General features: G+C 53.6%; 1 protein-coding gene across 1 annotated transcript; it reads right to left on the bottom strand.

Moving 5' to 3' along the window:
- Positions 1-535: 535 nt before the first annotated feature.
- Positions 536-8,506, bottom strand: CUNH19orf81 (chromosome unknown C19orf81 homolog). The gene is made up of 4 exons (XM_015496957.2): positions 8,123-8,506; positions 2,130-2,202; positions 1,908-2,028; positions 536-690 (listed from the first exon to the last, which is right to left on the bottom strand). The coding sequence occupies exons 1-4, from the start codon at positions 8,331-8,333 to the stop codon at positions 553-555; spliced, it is 543 nt and encodes a 180-aa protein (XP_015352443.2). The 5' UTR covers positions 8,334-8,506; the 3' UTR covers positions 536-552.
- Between the last annotated feature and the right edge of the window lie 5,254 nt (positions 8,507-13,760).

Raw genomic sequence — 13,760 nt, forward strand, 5'->3', positions numbered from 1 at the left:
TGATGAGCCACCTGCGGGGGCGGGGCCGAGGGAAAGGGGCGGGGCGAACACCAAAGGGGAACTTGCTCCGCAGCCCTCTGTCCCTCGCTAGGTCCCTGTTCGTTTACTGACTGTAGCCACTCCGTCCCTGAGGTCCTCTCCTGCCGAGGTCAGTCCGTGCCCTGACCCCCATCAAGCTCGGTCCTCTCAGCCTGGCTCTGCCCCCTAATCACAGGCTCCCCCTTCTCAATCCGCCGCTCCAGGCCCCGCCCTCCCCTGATCGCCCCCGGACCTGCCACTCCTGTCTTCAATCCAGTGCCCCTTCATAGCCGCTTCTCCAGGCTCGGACTCCACATCAAGGCCTTGCCTTGGTCTTGGTCTTGTCACTGCCTGATTAACTCAAAGTCGGGTTCCCCGCTGCGCCCAGCTCCCGCCGTCTCTCAGTTCTCTCCCGGCCCCGCCTCGGCGCCCTGCCTCCGCCCTGCTCTTTCCTAGTCTCCCAGCCCTTACTCTGACTCCGCCCCCAGCTCCACGCCCCGCCCCCCACGCTCCCAGCCCCGCCTCCACGCGGGCTTACCGGTCCCGGCGGCCCGCGGTTCCACAGATGACGTTCACGTTCTCAAAGCGGATGCTGCTCACGCACCCGCTCTCCATGGCCCCGGGCAACTCGGCCTCAAGCGCCTCCAGCACCTCCAGGTGGGTAAAATCCTCCTGGGGGAGTCGAAGAGCTTCAGCCCTTGATGCCCTGGTCCAACCCTTCAGTCCTAGTTAGAAAGTCACCACCCTAGACGCCCTGCAGAACCTGCCGAGGTCCCAGGTGGCGTTTGAGGGGCGGGGATCGCACTTGATCCCAGGGTCCTATTGCTTTTGTCAAACGGGAGTAGGGTATCTTTCAGCGTCAACTGTCATTCGAGGTCATTCTCCAGAGACTCAGTTCTCGCCAAGCCGATTTGCCCAAGCCAATGAACAGTTGCCTGAATGATTCCCAGGGTGGCCAACTTCAGCAGTCTACCAAAAACTTTTCCAGCAATGCGATGTATGGTACTATAAGCTCCTGAAGATTTCTGCCAGGATTTAAATTGTAACTTTTCCTTTTAAAGCCATATTTGCATTTTAAGGATGTTCATTTATCAAAACATAAGGGTCATGGCGTTTTGACGTCTTATCAATCTATTTAACATTCAGAGGAATCTCTTGATCACCAGCCACGTTTTCAGCATGAGACTGCAATTTCAAAAGCGATTCAGAGTTGTTAAAGCATATACCGTTACTGAGGAGCTAAGTGAAAACGCGTTCTCACCTCCAGAGAGGCAAGGATTAGGTGGGGAGGAGCAGGAGCTGAAGGGTCCCTTCCTCAAAACTCCACAGGAGAGGAGTGATGGGGTGGGAGTTGGTCCCTAAAAGGAGAACAATCCCTGTGTTGGTACCAAGGCACACAAATTAGGGACACCTCAGAGGCCGGTGCCTGGTGCACCTTAAGTTCCCATTAATATCGGCTCTTCTCTCTGCAGTTCCAGGTGCCTGGAACCTGCACATTACCTACTCTAAGAGCAGGGATTGCCCAGGGGTCCCGATGACCTGTTTGCTGAATCTGTCAAAAGCCTGAGTAGTTCCTTATGAGTTTTTGTTAGACTTGAAACTTTACAGAATTTTCTAGCATATGGATTGCAGGACCCCTTTGTCCTCAGTATTCCCTCAAACCTCTCAGACCCCTCTGGGATGAGCAGTGATAAATTGAATGACTAATCCTTTGACAAATTCACAATCAATTTTCAACAAACTGTCCCAGTGCCAAAGCCACAGCTGGTAAGCCACAGAGCCTGAATCAAAACCCTGGCCACCTCAATCCTGAGTCTGTGCCCTTTCAGTCTCACCACCCAAGCTGCAGAAACTAAGGCCCTGGGCCACAAAGGTCAGGGGTCACTCACCGAGGTCTCCATGCAGAGGCAGAGGGGCTGGGCAGCAGGCGGCATGGAGAACTTCCGAATGCATGGGAGCTCTCTGTCCAGTGCCTCATATTCTGCAATGACCTGCCGCAGGTACTGCTTCCTGGGGAAAGAGTGACAGGCAGGGACATCTGAGGTCAGGGGTCATTGCTGTCACATCTGTGGGAGCTGAGGTCAGAAGTCATGGGGCCAGAGGCCACTCACGAGGATTTGATGGGCCTGCCCTGGATCCGGGCCTGTGTGTCTTCGGGGATCTCCAGGTTCACAAGGAGGGCTCCTGTGGACAGAGAATGCAGTGTCACTGCCCTGAGCCCTCCTCAGTCATGATTCGGTTTAACTGGGGATCACTCAGTGCTATCTACACCACCCCAGGATAGCTCCTAGGTCAGTGCTGTGCTACTGTCCCTCAGTTCCCAACTCAGCTTTGTCTGAAATCCTGGGACTGGGACCCCACTGATCACCTCTCGAGATGCTTTGACACCTGGTTCCCATCAGGCTCTGCCTGAAGGGGGCGCCAGAGGGAGGTTGGAGTGAGACCCATTTGGAAGGGCTTGCTCCTTTCTGTGACCTCTTCCGGTGGCCCTGCCTGGCTTCTCAGGGCAGCATCATTACTTGGCTCCAGGAGCAACATCTGCATCTAGTTTGCTGTTTTTCCAACCTTTCAGAACCAGCCTCCTCCTCTGGCCCCTTCTTGACTACCCGGCTGTGGGTTAGCCGCTCTCTGCCTTACTCCTGCTGCCCACATGATCTAGCTCCTCTTCCCCCAGAGGTACCCAGCCTCCAGCTGCCCAGCCTCCCTGGCAGTGACCAAGCTCTCACCCACAGAGTGCTAGCAGAGTGAAGGGTGAGATTCTGGGGTCATTTCCTTAAAAGAAATTGCTTGTCTTGGGGTTTTCCCCTTTCCTTGGGCTGGAATGTGGGCGTAGCAGTAACCCAGCTTGCTCCACGCCAGGCTGTGCTGAGCACCAACATGGAGGAGCCTGGGGCACTGAATGATCTCGTGGCCCCCAGGTGTCCCATAGCCCAGATCACGTGCCCCTGTTACATGAGCTCATGAGAGAAGTAGACTTCTGTCATCTTTATGCTATTTTGTTTTGGGGTCTCTTTGTTAGAGCAGCTGAAGAGAGAAAAGCAGCCCCTAACAGCCAGGAACTGTTGTGCTCAGAGCCAAGCCCTGGTGCGCTCCTGTAGGACATGAGCAGCTTCCCACACCACACCCCTGGCAAGGCCTCTGTGACTGCAATGAGGAGACAAGACCACCTTGAATTGCATCTCTGCACACACAAAATCACCAACATTGTCCACACCACAGAAATGAGCAAGCACTCCCTCCTGGCTCAGAGCCGGCGGCTGCTTCTTTAGTAGGCCCAGCAGCTGGGGATTGAACCCAGGGGTGCTTAGCCACTGAGCCACATCCCCAACCCTTTTTATATTTTATTTAGAGACAGGGTCTCACTAAGTTGCTTAGGGTGTCACTAAGTTGCTGAGTGTGGCCTCAAACCTGTGATCCTCCTGCCTCAGCCTCCAGAGCTGCTGGGATTACAGGCATGTGGCACCGCAACTGGCGCACCAACTGTTTTAATAAACAGTTTGCAGAAGTCAGCCTTTGGCACCTGTGTTCCAGTATAGGCGTCTCCAGCACACCACTTGCCGGGTTTCTGTTCTCGCGACTAAAAGGCTCAGGGGTCACTCCAGTTAAACTGGGCTAACTGGGCTGCAAGAAATAACCACAAAAGAGACACAAATACCTTTTTCTCTGGGGTCGCTGTGACGGCTTCTCTGACCTTAAGGGTCCACAGAAAGAGAGAGAGCACGCGCTGACCCCTTTTACTGAGGAGAAGCTATTCAAATGAGGCCAGGGGTGAGGTTTCAGGGGCTGAGTATCTTCATGATGTCCACTGTCAGCAGGTTGACTGACACCTGGGTAGGCCACACCCAAGGGCACAGTAAGAGGAGGGGACACACACAAGGCACTTCCATGGAAGATTCTACCCTAAACAGGGCAAGGGGTTACATTACAAAGGAACAGGTGAGCATAGCTTCACCCATGGGCCTGTAGCAAGACACACCCATTTCTGTGACTGAGCGCCTCAGCACCCAGCTGGGGAGTGTAACTCAGTCACCCGGAAGGTTGGCCTCCCACACCACTGCCACCTGTGCTCCTGGAGGTCTCTGACTCCAGGCTGTTGACACTATAGGCACCCTGCTCTGTTCCCATCCTCCCTCTTCCTCTTTTCCCATCCTCCCTCCTCCCATCTGTCCCCTGGGCAGCTGGAGTTGAAGCCCCCAGACCCCTGCCCCCAGAATACAGTCCTTGCATGGTGGAGGCTTGCTCTCTGCCCAGACCTCCTGGGCCAGAATCTGCATTTTTAAAGGCTGGCCTGTGAGAAGCCCTGCCCTTCCCGGATCACAGGTTGACCCTCCTCCCTTTCTTCTTGCCCTGCAGGCCTCCCCCACCACCCTTAAGCACAGAGCCTCCAGCTCCACCCCGTCTAGTCCCAAGTCCTGAAGAGCTTGTCATGGGCTTGCTCATGTAGTGCTCAGGACAGCTGCACTTTGACCTTTATGTCTGTGATATATTAATTGAACCTGTCCCCCCCACATCTTGTGAGGGAGGAGGGCAGAGGCCCCGTTTTTTGTCCCAGCATCTGGCACTCTGCCAGGCACATGGTTCATAGTAAGGACTGAATAAAGCTCAAAGGGACATAATCATCAGAAGCCATGGGGGGTCTTTATTTGGGTCCTAATCATCATTTTTTTGGTACCAGGGATTGAAACCAGAGGAATTTAACCACTGAGCCACATCCCCAGCCCCTTTTCATATTTTATTTAGAGACAGGGTCTCCCTGAGTTGCTTAGGGCCTCGCCAAGTTGCTGAGGCTGGCTTTGAACTTTCAGTCGTCCTGCCTCAGCCTCCCAAGAGGCTGGATTACAGGTGTATGCCCGGCTTATCTAGGTCTTAATTCTGAAAAACCAAATAAAAAACAAATGTTTGACATAAGTAATGGGATATGAGTATGTAGTAGGTTTGGATGACATTCAAGAATAATTGTGAATTTTGCTAGTGTAATTATGGCACAGTGGGTATGTAACTAGTAGAGATGTGAGCTGAAGTATTTTTGGATGAAATGGAATTATGTCTGCAACTTTCTTAAAACAAGTTTGTCCTATAGAATGGCCTCCTAAAAGCGTGTGTGTGGGGGAGGGTGCCTGGATGAAACAAGACCAGCAAAGTATTGCTAGTTATCGGAGCCACTGCCTGTGTGAGTTCATTACAATGTCGGTTCTATTTTTGTACACTGTCGGTTCTATTTTTGTATAGGTTTAAAATTTTTTGTAATAAAATTCTTTAAAATTTTATCACAGATAACTTAGAAATAAAAATCATATGCCCTGCAGGCATGGTGGCACTCACCTGAAATCCTAGTGACTTGGGAGGCTGAGGCAGGAGGATTGTGAGTTCAAAGCCAGCCTCAGCAACTTAGTGAGGCCCTAAGCAATTCAGTGAGACCCTGTCTCTAAATAAAATATATTTAAAGGGCTGGGGTTGTGGCTTAGTGGTAGAGCGCTTGCCTAGCATGTGTGAGGCACTGAGTTTGATCCTCAGCACCACATAAAAATAAAAGTAAAAGGAATGTAAGGCAAAATTAGATAAATAATATATATACACACACATATACACATATATTATGCATATACATATATATATAAAGGGCTTGGGATGTGCCTCAGTGGTTGAGTGCTTCTTGGTTCAATCTCTAGTACAAACAAAACCAAAATGATATGCCCTGGAAAAGTGTGTTCAATGACTCATGAAGTGGCTTTGGTGATGTCAAAGATGCTTGTGAAAAACTGCAGCTGCAATGGCTTCTCATACAACATGACATTAGGAATAAGAAATACTGGGGTCGGGTTGTGGCTCAGCGGGAGAGCGCTTGCCTAGCAAGCATGAGGCACTGGGTTCGATCCTCGGCACCGCATTAAAAAATAATAATAATAAACAAATAAACTAAGGGTATTGTGTCCATCTACAACTAAAACAATATTAAAAAAATAAGAAATACTTCTAAATTACAAGAGTGATGTCAATACAGCCCTTTAAATGTACGTGAATATGTATATGAAAGGTATGCAAATTATATTTAAATTTAAATGTATGTGGATTATACATTTAAATTAACTGAAGTAATAAAAGCATAAATTTAAGTTTTTGCTGAATAATTATCATTTATTCTGTCACAGCATCTCAGAGGCCTCCTCTGTGCCTTGGAGGATGCTGGACACCAAGGGCTGAGTGAGGCCTGGGAACCCCCAGTCTGGGGAGCAAGGGAGGAACTGGAAAGTGCAGGGGAAGCTCAGTCCGGGAGCAATCAGGGAAGGCTTCCCAGAGGTGCTGTCCACGGTGACACCTGAGGGGTAAGGAGGAGCCTGCCAAATAAAGAGGTGGCAGGAAGAAGGATATTTCCTGCAGAGGGGCTGGTGTGAGCCCAGGGAGCCAAGAGAAACAAAAGGACAGGGTCATCTGCAGGAACTCCCCAGAGTCCTCTCTAGCCCAAGACCAGAGCACTTCCTGCAGTCATAGGTGATTAATTATTCCTGAGATGGGACTCGGCATCTGCCCTGTTTGTCCATTAGGCCCTCCAGGCAAATTGCCGGGCGTCCACAGGCTCCTGGCGGCCTCGGTCAAGGTCTGCAACCTGATAAACTGAAAGTGCTATTGGTTCCTAAATGCCACAACAGCAGCGCTGGACCTGTCCACCCACACAGCTGCCCAGCTGCCCGGGGCGCACCGCTCAGCTCTTCTGAGCTTGTCCATAAATTACCTTCAGCACGCGGGGCCTCTGGGGTGAGGTGGTATGGGGTCGGGCTCCCTTAGACAGCTTCACAGGCACAGCATGGCACCGGGAAGGAGACCCCCAGCACCCCCTCCTGCAGGCCCTATTTGGCAGAGTCCACTCTACACCCAAGTGACACAGGAGGCTCATGCACCGCCAGTTCCCTTGGGAATACTCATCCACCTTGAACCAGTGTCTCCCAACTCTTGCTGTTCATCAGAGCCACCCAGGAAGCGTTCACAGAAACCATAAGTACTCACCCCACCCCACCCCCACCCCAAACATTCTTGTTACAGTGAGGTCCGAGGTAGAGTTAGCTACAATTTTTTTTTTTTTCCAATAAGCTTCTAATTGGTATGCTGGGGAAGGGAAGTCTAAGATCCCTGGCTAAAATGATGATAATCCCATTCCTCTGCCTGGTAGGAGTGGGCAGCTGACTGTGAGCGCTGACCAATGGGATGTGAGAAAGGTCACTTGGGGGATCTAAGAATGAAGACCTCTGGAGGTGATGCCTGGGACAGTAGCAACCAAATATGACCATGAGATAAGCAAGATGGTATGCAAAGGTGACATATCCCAAACCAAGAAGCTGGACTACAGAAAGAAACTGGGTCTTCTGTGATACGGCTGAGCAGCTGACTCAACAAAACCCAAACCCCTACCTACACACACGTACTTCTAGGTTTCTTTTGGGGTGAGATAATGATATTCCTAGTCTTTATCCTGAGTCCAGTTGTCTATTACTTGCAGCCAAATGCATCCTCACTGAAATATTAATTACTGTTGAGGAAGTGAATGAACTGTGCTAACGCACAGAGTGCAAGCCGGGAGAGCTTGCAGGGGGGCCTGAGGGGACAGACCACACAGGACCTTAAAAGCTGGTGGGGAAGTGGGAAGCCAGAAAGCGCTGTCAAGAGGGACAGCCAGGGTCAGTGCCATGTCAGAAAGACCACTTGGGAGCCATGTAGACTGGGGGAGAGAGACTGAAGACCAGGGAGAAGGTGACAAGAGGGTCCCCGTGGAAGAGAACAAGACCAGGCAGACAGGAGAGTCAGAGGACAGGAAGACAGGGACTGAGGAGCTGTGGGAGGGAAAGGAAGGGGAGATGCTGAGTTCAGCATGGAAGAGAAGGGAGAGTTCGGGCCTCTAGGGGAAAAATGGCCTCAGAATTGCTGAGGCCCAGAGAGTCATGGGAAATGTAGTTCTGGGCTCAGAGGATTGGCCAGGGGCCTGCAGAGGCTTGTGAGAAGCGTAGCTGGAGGTCAAGGAGCCACTGTCCAGGATTCTGTGAATGAGAATGCCCGTGGCTCACTCAGGACCACGCGGAGGGCTTGGGCCACCCCCCCCAGGCCCAGCTGGTACCTGCCTCCTGGTGCACGCAGGGGCTGCCCAGGGTGGCGGAACACAGAGGCTCCACCTCTTGCTGCATCCTGGGAAGGCGGGTGGGGGGTGTCTCAGGAAGGTGAAAAGGGGGGCTCTGCCTAGGCCACCCACCCCCGGTCCTTCTCCCTGCTTCCTCTTCTTTTTTGAGGCCCGGGAGGGGAAATGAAGAATTGGAAGGCGGAGACCACATGGTGACCCTGGTGCCCCTAACCTCGGGGACTTCCTGTGCGGCCCAGCGCCTTCTTCCCCACTTCACTGCTCCTTCCTTGGCCTCTCCCTGTCTCCTGGGGTCCCTTTCCCCGTCTCTCTCCTGCTCACTCTCTCCCCACTTCTCGGCCCCACTCCCCCCCACCCTCTCCTCCCTCTTGCTGGGCTTCTCCGCCCCCCTCTTCCCCGTCCCTCTCCTCCCTGGCTCCATTCCCCGCCTTCTCCCTCAGTTTCCCCAGCACCTCCCCAGCCCCACGGCCCTCCCGCTCTTCATACTCTGTGGCCTGTCTGGAACTCTGTCCCCCTCTCCCCCTGACCCTGCCTCTCTCCTCGCCTCTCCCCAGCCTCCTTCCTCCATCTCTCTTCTCTCACAGCTGCCTCTGCCACCGTCCCAGCCTCCCCTTTCCTCTCTCATCCCTTTCTGTTCCCACTTGCCCTCCGCTCATCCCTGTCTGACGCAGGAACTGGTTAGACACAGGCGAGTCAAACTGAAACTGGGTTCTCTAGGGGGAGGGGGAGGGGAACAGAGGCCCGTTGCCATGGAACCCGGGGGTGGGGCTGAGGGTTCTGACCCGGATCAGAGAGGAGAACTGGGGCCTGGACCCTGGGCCTAGGGAGGAGGGTTGATCCTGGTTCCCTGGGCCTAGGGAGGAGGCTGGGCCTGGACCCCCGGTCTGAGGGAGGAGGCTGGGCCTGGACCCCTGGGTCTGAGGAAGAGGGAACTGGGGCTGGACCCCTGGTTCTGGGGCTTTGGGTCTCAAGTGTTGGGGTGAAGGGTCCCGCCCTGTGTGTTGGTAGCCGTTCCCTTTTTGGGTCTTTAGAGCTCTACCGGGAGCTGCAAGCAGGAGCCTGGGCGTGTTCCCTCTGACCTCCGGGCCCTCTGCCTCTGTCGCTCTGATTTCTGTTTCCCTTTCTCTCCACTTCCAGAGGGTCCTGCCTTCGCTGACTGTTGTCCCCACTTGCTGAGCATCAGTTTCCTCCTTTCTAGGCAGTAGCCCCTTGATTCCCTTAGTGACCTGCTTGGGGTGAAATTAAGAATCAGTCTAGCCTCCACAGACAACTCTTTTCATATGTCTCTTTTCTTTCTACACTGAAGTTGCTGGGCTGATCAGAGTCAGGCTGGAGCTGGTGAGGCCACTGTGGCAATGTGCAAGGACAGAACCTGCCTGAGAGCGAATACAATTGGAGGGAAGCAGATCCCAAAGATGAGACAGTCAGGTTCCTGGTGATGATGGAGACAGCTGGATCTAGCTGAACCTGAAGCCCTCATCTACCCAATAAATTCCTCTTATACTTAGGTAGATTCAATGTGAGTGTTTGTCATTGGCAACCGAAACAGTCTTGATAAATGGTCTCACTCCGTTCTTCTGTGGCTCTGACTCCCTTCCTGCATCTTGACATCTCTTTCTCTCCTGTCAATCTGTCCCTCTCCAGTGCCAATGCCATCTTTGTAGGGTGGGGACCCTTTGCCATGGCCATAGGCACACCTAGTCCCCACAGCCCCTGGGTCCGTGAGCTCTCTGCCTCTTGCCTCTCAGCCCCTTCCTCTCTTCCTCCCTCTCCACTCCCACTTTCCCTCTCTGTCTGGAAGCCATTCAGTGCTGCTCTTGTCCCGCCTGGACCCGGGTCCTAGCCTCCTCCCTGGCCTCCCCACCCCCAGCCTCTTTCCCTCACCCCCTTTCCCACAGGCAAGACTCCAGAGAGGGTCCCTCGGCACCCAGAGCTGGCGCCGCCCCTGCCCTGCTTGTGCACTCTCCCTAGCTTTCTGGTGCCCTTGGGTGGCGTTCAGTCTTCAGTCCTGCTCCCCCACCTCTGCCCCTCAAGCTCGTTTTTCTGCCTCCCTCTGTGAGTTAGTGGTCCACCCTCCCTCACCTCCCCCCATTCCTGTCTGCACTCCATGTGGGAAGCCACATGCTGGACCTCCGCCCACCCTCCTCCCTCACATCCCACCTGTTCTCAAAATAAGAAGCCCAAGTGCCCCCTCCTCCAGGAAGCCCTCTCTGACTCCTCCTCCTGCCAGGAGTGTTTCTGGTCTCCTTCAGCTGCAGCTTCTTTTCTGCTCCTGTTCCAGACCTGTCAACACTGTCCCTGCTGCCCACTCTCTGTCTTGCTCAGGGATTGGTCCGCTGACCCATCTGTGCCCTCCAGCTCACCTCACAGTGGCCAGCCCTCTGAGAAGTTCAGTCCATGTGAACTGAATGATCAAACAAGTGACTATTTCCCCTCTATCTCTGTGACTCAGCAGCCCCCAACCCCATCTGCCCTGACTGTCCTGGTCCCCATGAGAGAACAGACGGCAGAGAATAGGGTACAGGCTCTGGAGTCAAGCAGATTGGCATGGGATGCTGTGCAAACCCGGGCAAGTGTCTAGCCCTCTCAGAGCCTCAGTTTCTTCATCTCTAGTCAATAATGCTGCCTTGAGGGGCTACTGGTGAATAAATGATGATATCTACCCACCCGACCCCAGCCAGGCGCACAGGGGCGCTCAGCAGAGTGTCTTCCTGGGTTCTCTGTCTCTGCATCTGGATTAAGCTGGCTTCTCTGGAACCCTCTCTCCGGTGTCCTTGTCTCTTCCCCCCTCTAGCACTGAGCCCTGTGTCTGTCTTTCTCTCTCTCTCTCTCTCCCTCTCTCTTTCCCTCCCTCCCTCCCCCTCACTGAGTCCCCATCTCTGTTCCACTGTGTCCAGTCTCACTGTCTCTGGGCCTCCCTCCCTGCCTTGCCCCCACCTGCACCCCTCCGCCCCCCATCTCTCTTGGGCCCTCCGAATCCCACTCTCTGGCCTGGGGCCCAGCCGGGGACAAGCGGTCCAGAACCAGCATTTAGAGGTGATGTCAGCACTGCGGGGATGCGGCCGGTCACAACCTGCGTGGAGGGGTTCCTGCCCACCTCTGGCGCACGCCAGGCCCTGGCCAGCTGGACTGACCTCTCCTCCCTGCGAATACCCCCGCCTTGGGGAGCATGTTTCCACATATGGGTGCCTATCCCTGCCGTGGGTCTTGTCTATGTCCAGGAGCGTCTGTGTGTGAATCGGTAGGTATTCGTGCAAATCCGTCCATCCATCCATCCATCGATACCTTTATTTATTCTTCCAACACCCGTCCATCTATTCAGTTGGTAACTGACCCATCCATCCTCCTGGTATCCATCGGTCCAGCACCTTCCATCGCCACTCCTTCCATCACCACCCACCCAGGGGTCCGGCACCCACCTAGCACCCCTCTATCCACGCGTTCCTCCATACGGCCCAACAACAAATATGTCGTGAGTGCCTGCCATGTGCCAGACCCTGCGCCTGGTGAGCCGCGAGCCGTGTGGCCCCAGCCCTCCTGTGGCAGAGCCCTCCTGCCCCAGCCTGAACTAGGTTGCACCTTTTCCCTGGTACCCCTCCTCCTCCCTCTCCCCTGCTCTAACCCACTCCCCCTCTGTGCTCGGCTCAAACGGGGCTTACACGGGGAGCACACCCTCCCTGACTTCTTTCTCAGTTACACAGCACCCTGGACTTGCCTTGGTAGCGTCGATCCTAGTTAGGAGCCTGGGACGTTGAGTTATTTGATCATCTGTCTTCTCACTAGATCACGAGTTCTCCCTCCACTGGGATTTTTGTCTATTTTGTCTATTTCCCAGCTGAATCCCTGTTGCCTAAAAAAAATGTCCAGGACACAATAGATGCTCACAAAGCATACATCAAATGACCGAGTGAATTCAATGGGATAAATATGGAGGACTCTCCTTCTTCTCCTGGTTCCTGTTCTTTATACCATTCTACATTCCCAGGGGCAGGGGCTTGCAAGGGCCTTCCCACATCCCAGATGCACTAAAGTTGTGGCTAGGGCAGGGGCTCTAGGTTGACACGCACATGTTGCCGATCTCAAACCTGACACTTGCCAGCTGTGTGGTCCTGAGCAGATGTGTCCCTCTCTGGGCCTCAGTTTTCTCACTTGTCAAATGTGATTAAAGATTAAATGAGCAAACACACGCAATTATTAATTACGCCAGCACTAACCACTAGCCATTTCTTCTAAGCACCTCCCGTGCATTTAAATTAGTCCTTAAAATAAAGAGATCGAGTCTGATTTTCAAAAGTATCATCATCCTCATTTACAGAGGTGGAAACCAAGATGTGGAGAACATAGGAACCCGCCCAAGTCTCCATAGTGAGAAAAAGCAGAGTGGGACTTGAACCTGATGCTTGGCCCTCAAAGCCACACTGGGTGCCAAAGACTGCCCCTCAATGCCTGGACAGCCTCGGAGTCCAGGGCTCTGGAAACGTGCACATTTCTGAGTGTGTGCATGCCTCCTGGCCTGAGGAACGGGGGCTGTTGGTGGAGCCTGGACAAGCCCCTGCTGGGTGCAAGATCTGGCTGTGAGAATGGCCATAGAGCAGGGCTGCACTGCACTCTTTACAGGTATGGGCTCAGGCAAGTTTCCCTGGGAGTGAATGCAGACCCATCTGCAAAATGTGAGCAGACAGGAGGATGGGAATCTGGGGTAAGCCAGGGGGCATTTTGGGAGGATTCTGCCATCTAAGGACTGTAAGATGAATACAGTTGCCCGGTAGAGAGGGCAATCTAGTTAGGGGAGAGCCTAGAAGACCTGTGTTACAGTTGCATTTGCAGAAGCAAGAAATCTTTTCCTTAAAGGTTGTATTTATTTGGGTGTCCCTGGTTGGGGGTAGGCACCAAGTGAGATTGGGGGCCTTCCAAAGCCACCTTTCTGGGCTGGGACGGTAGCTAGGTAGATCTGGACTTCGTCAAGGGAATTAACCTCCACGGGTCTTGTTTGTCTCCTCTGTGAAATGGGAATAACATAATTGCACCCATCTCAGCACCAAAGTGAAGATTAAACGAGAAAATGCTTTCAAAGCACTCAGCACATTGCCACTTTATCATAGGAAGAGGCAATTATCATTAACTGCTATTAATATACCAGAAACTGCTACTTGCTGCTTTTAAGAAGTATTCATTAAAGCACCGACTTGGTGCTAGGGCTTTATCTATCCTGACTGGTTTTTCAAACTCTGCATCCCTTAGGAAATAAGTGGATTGTTTACAATCTGCTGGTGAGAACGGGGCGAAGAGCCAGGATCATACAGCAAGGAGCGCCCGGCCCGGCCCCGTTCGGAGCCTCCAGCTCTGCCTCTGCCTGTGAGGCCTCCTCCTGCTGCCAGCCCTCAGAGCGGCTCAGGGGGAGGCACCAGGGTCCGGGGTTTCTAGGTCTGAGAGCCGCAGAGCCCTGGTGCCTGGGGGGACAGGGGTCCCGATCCCGGATCTCTGATGTGGAGGCGCACTGGGTCTCTGATGCCTCGGTGCGGGGAAGTCTCCCTCCTTCCTCGCTGCAGCCTAGCGATTTTGGCTTTCGGGCGGCGGGTGGGGAGGGGAGAAGGAGGGGGTGCGGGGGGAGGAGCTGCGG

Source organism: Marmota marmota, unplaced genomic scaffold (assembly GCF_001458135.2).
Source record: "Marmota marmota marmota unplaced genomic scaffold, marMar, whole genome shotgun sequence".
Classification (NCBI taxonomy): Eukaryota; Metazoa; Chordata; class Mammalia; order Rodentia; family Sciuridae; genus Marmota; species Marmota marmota.

Excerpts from the sequence above, each read along its gene's own strand:
- CUNH19orf81 (XM_015496957.2), bottom strand. The coding sequence starts at position 8,333 with ATGTGGTCTCCGCCTTCCAATTCTTCATTTCCCCTCCCGGGCCTCAAA. Across the intron at positions 2,203-8,122 it reads CTGCGTGCACCAGGAGGCAG|GAGCCCTCCTTGTGAACCTG; the intron begins GTACCAGCTGGG and ends CTCTGTCCACAG. Across the intron at positions 2,029-2,129 it reads GGCAGGCCCATCAAATCCTC|GAAGCAGTACCTGCGGCAGG; the intron begins GTGAGTGGCCTC and ends CTCTTTCCCCAG.